General features: G+C 36.6%; 3 protein-coding genes across 3 annotated transcripts; 2 read left to right on the top strand and 1 right to left on the bottom strand.

The window, feature by feature from the left end:
* Nucleotides 1-245: 245 nt before the first annotated feature.
* Nucleotides 246-4,697, top strand: LOC106745557 (vacuolar protein sorting-associated protein 53 homolog). The gene is made up of 13 exons (XM_014621256.1): nucleotides 246-524; nucleotides 935-1,335; nucleotides 1,428-1,548; nucleotides 1,652-1,788; nucleotides 1,897-2,323; nucleotides 2,422-2,768; nucleotides 2,839-2,994; nucleotides 3,063-3,188; nucleotides 3,462-3,540; nucleotides 3,698-3,846; nucleotides 3,937-4,102; nucleotides 4,168-4,314; nucleotides 4,414-4,697. Exons 1-13 carry the CDS (start codon nucleotides 438-440, stop codon nucleotides 4,570-4,572), a joined length of 2,502 nt encoding a protein of 833 aa, XP_014476742.1. The 5' UTR covers nucleotides 246-437; the 3' UTR covers nucleotides 4,573-4,697.
* A 39-nt stretch (nucleotides 4,698-4,736) lies between these two features.
* LOC106745558 (60S ribosomal protein L7a-like) lies at nucleotides 4,737-7,486 on the bottom strand. The gene is made up of 6 exons (XM_014621257.1): nucleotides 7,357-7,486; nucleotides 6,242-6,356; nucleotides 5,833-5,982; nucleotides 5,522-5,742; nucleotides 5,170-5,292; nucleotides 4,737-4,964 (listed from the first exon to the last, which is right to left on the bottom strand). The coding sequence occupies exons 1-6, from the start codon at nucleotides 7,369-7,371 to the stop codon at nucleotides 4,782-4,784; spliced, it is 807 nt and encodes a 268-aa protein (XP_014476743.1). The 5' UTR covers nucleotides 7,372-7,486; the 3' UTR covers nucleotides 4,737-4,781.
* Nucleotides 7,487-8,529: 1,043 nt separating this feature from the next.
* Nucleotides 8,530-9,319, top strand: LOC106745547 (vacuolar protein sorting-associated protein 53 homolog). The gene is made up of 2 exons (XM_014621242.1): nucleotides 8,530-8,687; nucleotides 8,787-9,319. The coding sequence occupies exons 1-2, from the start codon at nucleotides 8,571-8,573 to the stop codon at nucleotides 8,943-8,945; spliced, it is 276 nt and encodes a 91-aa protein (XP_014476728.1). The 5' UTR covers nucleotides 8,530-8,570; the 3' UTR covers nucleotides 8,946-9,319.
* Nucleotides 9,320-9,325: the final 6 nt, after the last annotated feature.

Genomic DNA, 9,325 nt, shown 5'->3' with positions numbered 1-9,325 from the left:
ATGAGACTATTTTTATACGTAAAAAATGCACAGAGTTAAAGTACGAGTACATTAAGTAACAAACAACTGATGGGGACAATCTTTCTTTTTTAAACTGTCTCGGAATCGGGTCGAGAAAAAGGTGAAAAAATCCAAGAGTAATGTATGAACTTTCGAAATCAGTCTCGGAGACCACGTACGGAAGATAATACTAATCAGTTACTGTCCAAACTGCCATAAAATGTGTATTATGTAGCGTAATCGATCGGTCTCGCCGTCGCCGCGTCTACGCAACGCCTATTACTCGCGTTGGATAAGCACGCCGCGCCGCGCTCGTGCAAACGTCACTAAACATGTCACCTGCCTCGTTCTCACCCTGTCACGATTCGCATGCATGAATCGAACGCTGTAACGCGACGCTCGTGTGAAATTACGAGTTCGTGTTCGCTGGCAGCATAATGGAAAACCACGAGGAGGACGATTTGGAAGAGCTGCGCTCTAGGGTTTATACATTCCCACAGAACGTGCAGAATGTGATCGAGCAGGTTAGGTTACTCGCGCATCTGTGTTGTCAAGTTCGTTGCCCACTCGTTAGTGGAAGTAACGATACCTTCTGTCACCGATATTTTGAGAGATGTTCGTCTCCCTCTCTTTCTCTCTCTCTCTCTCTCTCTCTTGCAAAACGTAGAACCAACACGTGACAATAAAATTCTCCTATTCGAGCTTCCTACAAGAATTTCTCTGTACGAGGTATATGGTTCTTATTTTTTTTTCAATAAAACTGTTTCTTTTTCCATGTCCTCTTTTTCTTTGAGCACCAATTTCTTTAACATCCACAGATGTGCGATTCGTCGTCACGATTAGTCGTGTATAAAATTCTGGAATGTCTCTATGAATATAGTAAATATTTGTTATATGAATTTCACAATTCTGATATTATCTTTTTAATTATCAGGTCTTGCCTAGTAACGATCCATTAGACCAATCTAATTTCAATGTGGTGGACTATATAAACTCTTTATTTCCTACTGAACAGTCTTTGTCGAACATTGATGATGTAGTGAATAAAATGGAATTTCAAATACATACAATTGACAAAGAGATACGATCAGTGGTACGTGGCCAAACAAACGTAGGTCAGGATGGTAGAGCAGCATTGGAAGACGCGCAAAAGGTGATAAGGCAGTTATTTGTCCACATAAAGGACATTAAAGATAAAGCTGAACAGTCCGAGGAAGTGGTTAAGGAAATTACAAGAGATATTAAGCAATTAGATTTCGCTAAGAGAAATCTTACCGCTTCAATTACAGCTCTGAATCATTTGCACATGCTTGTGGAAGGAGTAGACACTTTAAAGTATGTACTATATAAATTAAATGAATCATATTCAGGCATTGTATAAAAAATTATATGAATATTAACTGTGTTTTCCACCTATTATATTTCAGAGTATTAACGCAAAAAAAACTATACGGAGATATTATCATGCCACTGCAAGCAGTAATGGAAGTGATGCAACATTTTCACAATTACATGGACATACCACAGGTGAAGATGTTATCTGATCAGGTAAGATTATAAGCTTAGAAAAAATCATGAGCTTAGAGAATACATCTTTTTGATAATTTGTAGAATGATTTCTTTTAAATTCTTACCGTTTCTCTAATGAAAGGTACGTCAAATTCATGTGGAGTTGGCCCAGCAGATTACAGCGGATTTCAAACAGGCTTTCTCAGGCCAGAATCCAAAGCACTTTAATCAATTAACAGAAGGCTGCTTAGTGTTATCAGCATTAGATCCTAAAGTGAAGTACGTATGTCGGATGTTTATATTTAATATTTTTAACAATATTAATGTCGACGATTAATGTTTAACGATGTCAAGATCCTTGAAATTTACTTTTTCTGCTCATTACAGGAAGGATTTGCTCGTCTGGTTTGTAAATATTCAATTGCAAGAATACGCACATCTGTTCGATGAGAATCAAGACTTCGCGTGGTTGGACAAGATAGATCGGAGATACGCGTGGATTAAGAAACACTTGCTGGACTTCGAGTCGAAGTTCGGCACTATTTTTCCCCAAGATTGGGAGGTCTCCGAGCGAATAGCGGTGCAATTCTGCCATGTTACGCGCGAGGACCTCGCTAAACTGATGAACAAGAGGCGTGGTGAAATAGACGTTAAGTTATTGCTTTACGCGATTCAGAGGACCAGTAATTTTGAGTCGTTGTTGGCGAAACGTTTTGTCGGCAGTACTTTGGAGACTACCGATGCTAAGAGTGCGACGATCAGTAATGACACGACCGACAAAGTCCCGGGAAATCCTTTCGAAGAAAATGAACAGGTACTAAGATTATATCTTCGGTATATCATTGCTATATGCATTTACACTGGTAAATTGGTATTTCTAATAATAAAATGTATATTGTTTTGTTCATGTAGGTTGAAGATGAAAAGCCGAAGCCGTCTCCGTTTGCGAATCTTATAGGGAAGTGTTTCGAGCCATACCTAAATATTTATATAGAAAGTTTGGATCGCAATTTGGCAGATCTGATGGACAAGTTCGTTTCCGACGCCAAAACGCAACCGCCAGGCGCTAAAGAATTTGACGGTATCGAAGGCCCTAGCAGTGTTTTGAGCTCGTGCGCTGATCTGTTTGTGTTTTACAAGAAGTGCATGCTGCAGTGCACGCAATTGAGCACCGGTATTATTATGTTGAGTCTCGCCGAAACTTTTCAAAAATACCTGCGAGAATACGCACACAAAATCTTGCAAAATAATTTACCCAAGTGAGTGTAAGAATTGCATAGATCGATATAATTTCAGAATAACTTATATATTTTAACGACATTGTTATAGAATCGCAGGTAGTGTGGGAATCGGCACGAGTATGAGCAACATCACTCGTGATTTTCGCGATCTCTCCACGTCAGGTTTTATCCAGAACTTTCAGAGTTTTTTGAAAGAGGGAGAAACTGCCAGACTCAACAAAGAGGAACAATCTCGTATATGCTGGTAATTATTTATCTTCCTATTTTTTGGGGTAGAAAAGGGAAATAATTATATAAATATGCAATTTTCAGTATCTTAACGACAGCGGAATATTGTCTGGAAACGACGCAGCAATTGGAGGAGAAGCTACGTGAAAAGACGGATAAATGTTACTCCGGGAAAATTAATTTGTCTCAGGAACAGGATATTTTTAACGAGTATACCTTTCTACTAATTCTTACATGCGTTATTTAACCTTTTGGTCTACAACCACGTGTAAGGCTCGTGGTTTTCGAGCCAAAACTGATTATCACGGGCCTGGCTCGTGGTACGTCGGCCGGGCCAAATATAAACAGCACGTGTCACGCTCTGTCCACGGCAGTTCTGTTTATGTTTTGGGGCCGCGCTGTTGAATCTTAAATCGTAGAGCAAGGGGTTAACTATCTCAAATATTAGTTGACAATTCATTTATTTCTAACAATTATTTCCAGCGTGATAAAAAACTGTATTCAATCGCTGGTCCAAGATTTAGAAACAGCTTGCGACTCTGCTTTGACTGTAATGACCAAGGTAAACTACAAAGGAAAAAATTGACCATATAATATTAAAAATACGATGCTACATCGTTTATACAATATAATTAATATTATATGTATCTATGCTGTTACGTGAAAACGATCAAATAATATTGTTTAATAAACATGTCGTAATCTTTTTTTTCCTTCAGGTGCAGTGGAGCTCTGTGGAAGTTGTAGGCGATCAAAGTAATTACGTTAATACTATAATAGCGCATCTTCGACAGACAATACCTACTATACGAGACAGGCTGTCTTCTTGTAGGAAATATTTCACGCAGCTTTGTGTTAAGTTTGCCAGGTAATCATTTGTTACATATAGACAGCGTAAGAAAGCATAAGATATTTTTCAACGTCCTTTCCTACATTTTCTCTAACGTTTATTTTTCAGCTCTTTTATACCAAAATTAGTACAACAGTTGTTTAAATGCAAACCGTTGAACACTGTCGGCGCAGAACAATTGTTATTAGACGTTCATATGTTAAAAACAGCTTTGCTGGATCTTCCATCGACAGGTTATCAAGTACAAAGGAAAGCACCATTAGCGTATGCAAAGGTAATTGAGTGATCTACAAAATTAGGTAAATATTGAATATTAGCCTCATCACTTTTATTATGTAGGTTGTAATCAAAGGAATGGCGAAAGCTGAAATGATATTAAAAATCGTAATGTCCCCGATCGAATCTCCAAGTGACTATGTAAAACAGTGTAGAATGCGCTTACCGGATTTACCATTTTCGGAATTCCAAAAAATTTTGGACATGAAGGTAAATTTTCGTACACAATATTGTATATTCAATTATATATATATGATTATATATTCAATCTGATCAACTGCTAATACGAAATCAATGCGCACTTTACAGGGATTAAAAAAAACCGAACTGGTTCCATTGCTCGAGCAATTCAAGCAGCTTGAAAACGCGGATGCCATGCATGCTGCTAAGAGTCATATCGCACATGATAGTCCCGAACATGAAGCTGTCAGTATCAAGAGGTTAGAAAGGCTCATTAAGAAAATTTGAAAATATAAACTCAGAATATTTATAATTGTATATATCTAAAAACAAGAAATTCTCTTTTACTTTAAATTGAAATAATATAAACTCTCTTTATACATATATATAATATGCAGAATAGAAATATGTGAGTATAGAGGGATTCTCTGTTGAATAAATACAGGTATAAATGTGTTTTATTTTCTTTATTGGTTTTCCAGAAGACACAGGTAATATTAACCTTGCTTCTGAGCAAGTTCCTTGGCTTTAGCTTTTTCTAATTTAGCTATTCTTGCCGCGGACTTGCTTCCCAATATCCCACCGCCCCAATGACGCCTTATCTCATCATACCGGTCGTTGAAGTTCGTCTTAATGGCTTCAACGATTTTGGCGAAATTAGCTCTATCGCCAGAATCCACCTGAAATAAACAAGCATATTAATAAAATTGAAGCATAAGTGGGAGAATCAGGTTTTTATAAAAATTTTTATCAGAGAATATTGATTTTTCTATATCACGAAGTTTCATTGGATTGGCTCTATTGTAATCATCATGTAAATCGATATGTGTTAATAAGATATAAATTATAAGATTATAAAAGTCTTGAGTGTAATATTTCACATACCTGAGTAAGGGCAATCACTGTGCAGGTCTTGCGTCGAACCAAACGTCCCAAACGCGCTTTGCCTTTGATGATACAGTATGGGACACCCATTTTACGGCACAAGGCAGGGAGGAATAATACGATCTGTTAGATAAAGAATAAATTGGTTTAATATGCAGTAGTACTACTATTTGTGAAAATGTATCAACATAAAAAAAATATTGCTCAGAGTCATATGTCATCTTGCGAACAAAAATAATATTAAGGACTTTTGCCTTCAGGTGAAGAAATTCGATTCATCATGATTAAGCAAATAAATAAAAAATTAAATAATCTTTCCACAATATATATTATATATAATAAATTAACTAACCTCAATAGGGTCCACATCATGTGCAATAACAACCAACTGAGCTTTCTTTTGCTCGACTAGCGTGGTTACCGTATTTGTTCCACTGCGGATTACATTCGGTCTTTTCGTTGGTGTATCTTCTTTCTTTGCAATTTTTTGTTCCGCTCTCGCTTTTAGCCTAGCCTTCTTCATGGTTGCGGTTTCAGGCCTATATTTTTCCAACACTTTGAAGAGTTGTGTTGCTATAATAATATGAAAATATTGTGATCACATTATATTATGTATATATAACAAATTTATAACAGATTTTCACATATATTTGTAGAAATTACCCGTTTGCTTATCCAACGTTTGAGTAAATTGATTGATAGTTGGTGGTACTTTCAATCTCTTTTGTAGGACAGCCCTTTGTCGTTGTATACGTATATACTTGGGCCATCTTACAAATCTGCTCAAGTCACGTGCAGGCTGAATGTCCTGACCTAAATTTTAACAAGTTTCTCATGATATATATATATATATATATATAGAATAAAAAAACATAATCCATAATTATATATATATTATATATAATATAATATATAATATAATATATTTAATTATATATATTATAATATATAATATATATAATTATATATAATATGATATTATATATATATATATATATATATATATATAATTATGGATTATGTTTTTTTATTCTAATGATATATTATAAACTGATTAAAGTATTTGACTTACCAATACCAAAGTTGCGTGTCCGTTTTTCAAACAATGGATTGGTCACTTTTTTTGGTTCAACTTTTTTTACTGCCAATGGTGCGGCAGCTACCTTCTTTCCTACCTTCTTCTTTGGCTATATATATTCATATATATACATATTAGAAAAAATCACAAAAAAATTAATTCAGTCTTTCTTAAAATCAGAAGCAAATAATATAAAGTTAACTGCAAATATATGAATAATTCTAATAAGATATGTAAGGTAAATAGAATCTAATAAAATATGTAAGGTAAGTAGAGTTTAGTTAATATAAAAACATATATCCATTATAATTATTACTTTTAAATAATAGACATTCTTCAAAATTCCAATTGAGTCTTAACGGAAAAGTTAATGTTATCATGCTCATCACACTTGAGAGGAGCATGATGCGGAAATCCAGTGCGATCTCGAAACAATAACACGCGGATTGTGAACCAAGGACACAAGTAAATATGAAACACACATGTCTAATCACGTGTTCAGTTATAAGAACACCTAATTATCATATAGTATCAAAAAACATTGCCACATTTAAGCATGATCGAAAAGGCTTCGTCCGATCGTAAGTAGGTAAATAGAGTCTAATAAAATATGTAAGGTAAGTACAGTTTAGATAATATAAAAACATATATCCACTATAATTATTACTTTTAAATAATAGACATTTTACAAAAATTCACAGTTTTCTTTCCATTCAGTAAAAAAAATATAATGCAATATGAAAATTACATATAATATTTCCTAATAATACGCCAAATATCATGTTCTTTTCATATCAATTCATAAAATCGTGTTCGCATCATGGTATTAGAGGTTATGAAACTGAGACGTATTGTAATTAAATTATAAAATATCACATATATTAGCGAATTAAATTGTGATTGTATTTGTAATCACAGGTTATAGTATTGACTTAAATAATTATCATAATCAGTTATTTATTTCACTTATTGTGCGATAAAAACATATTTTCTGGTCATGTACCGAAACATCATATTGGGGAATTTCAATTTCAAATATAGATGTTTATTATTAATAATGCCATTTTTGCTAAAAATATTGCCCACATATAATAATTTGGTAGTCTAACCTTCTTCTGAACCATTTTCCTAATTTGAAATCAAGAGGATTCCTCTTAATTTTACCGGATATAAAAGACGGTATTTCGTTCAACACGACGTAAAGCACACGGCTTTCCACAACGTAAAGGAAGTTCTGTGTTGCAGCACCACCGGAGCGACGGTAACGCTACCTTTGGCCTGTTCTTTTCAACTGTACCAGTTCAGCAGTATAACTGAAAAGAACGGACCATTTGACTTCGTTATTGTTATACGTGAATTCCATTGGTCCGGACAAAATCGTCTAGAAGTGTGAAAATACTGATTGAGTTAGAAAAAATAATACTATCTAAATCCGACGTAAATCTAATGCACGGTATGTAAAGCCAACGGCACATGATGCTGGTTTTCTTTATGAATCTCTTTATGGTTTTACCATGTCATTCGATTATTTTTTCGGAATTATATCTTTCTTCTCGCGTAGAAGAAACTGCGATTAACTCATTCTCAAGTTATCCAATGTTTCCCGCAATGCGGCCATTTTTGGCCGTCCTCCGAGAGAGATCGTAGCGCCAACAATTTATATCTTTGTACTCTTTGTAGCGTCCGGAAATCCGCGCGCCCCTCGAACGCGAAATTTCGCGCGCGGGCGCGGTACGATTCGCCCTTTCCGGCGATGCCGGGAGATTCGATGTGATCGGGATGAAAAAAGTCTCGGCAGAGGGTACACGGGTATGAGGGGGGGGGGGGAAGAGGGAGGTTAGCCGGATAGGAAACCCATGACGAAATCCGGGGTTCGAGGAGAAGATTCGGTCGAGGAGAGACGATAGCCATGCGCGATAGCGCGAGAATTCGCGCGGGCCATCGGGCATAGATCAGGCAGAAGCCAATCCGACGAATCTTTCAGATATATGATAAAATTTGACTGGAGGCGTCCTTCACTCCCTCCCGTGCCCGCCACGTCGCCGTGGAAGAGGCCGAATTTTCGTCCGTCCCTTTAATCCCTCGGATAACATCGTGCGAGGAAGCGTCCCTCGCACGTCCCTTTTGCCACCCTGACGATAACGCGCGCGGTGGACTTAGATGGGCGGGCGGACGAAGCGCCGGGAAGGAAAAGAGGTGGGAAAAAGAAGGGGGAGAGAGAGAGAGCTGGCAAGTAATCGGCGACCGATCAAAAAATGATCCGTCGGCTAAAAAGCGCGAGATAAGGTCGCCCCGACGATTTTCTCCTGCGGATCGAGCTGAAATGATATTAAAAATCGTAATGTCCCCGATCGAATCGCCAAGTGACTATGTAAAACAGCGTAGAATGCGCTTACCGGATTTACCATTTTCGGAATTCCAAAAAATTTTGGACATGAAGGTAAATTTTCGTACACAATATTGTATATTCAATTATATATATATGATTATATATTCAATCTGATCAACTGCTAATACGAAATCAATGCGCACTTTACAGGGATTAAAAAAAACCGAACTGGTTCCATTGCTCGAGCAATTCAAGCAGCTTGAAAACGCGGATGCCATGCATGCTGCTAAGAGTCATATCGCACATGATAGTCCCGAACATGAAGCTGTCAGTATCAAGAGGTTAGAAAGGCTCATTAAGAAAATTTGAAAATATAAACTCAGAATATTTATAATTGTATATATCTAAAAACAAGAAATTCTCTTTTACTTTAAATTGAAATAATATAAACTCTCTTTATACATATATATAATATGCAGAATAGAAATGTGTGAGTATACTGGGATTCTCTTCTTCCCCTTTGTGCCACTAAGCGCCGGGGGTATATTTTCATTTGTCTCTGAATAGATGCTTTTCGCTCCACGTGGGTCATTAGCCCTACGGAAACTAGCATGGTGCGCACACAGATCGTATATATTGCATATGGGACCTACAGTTTAACGCCGGTTCCGAACGGCAAAGTTGGGGAGAAGTTTTTCTCGGCAAGAGATTACTCTTTGGTGGTTTGCCGGGCCACCGAAGAGGAGCTA

The sequence above is a fragment of the Dinoponera quadriceps genome, unplaced genomic scaffold, assembly GCF_001313825.1.
Source record: "Dinoponera quadriceps isolate SergipeBrazil2010 unplaced genomic scaffold, ASM131382v1 scaffold1798, whole genome shotgun sequence".
In the NCBI taxonomy this organism is placed as follows: Eukaryota; Metazoa; Arthropoda; class Insecta; order Hymenoptera; family Formicidae; genus Dinoponera; species Dinoponera quadriceps.
This window is presented reverse-complemented; position numbering and strand designations above follow the sequence as displayed.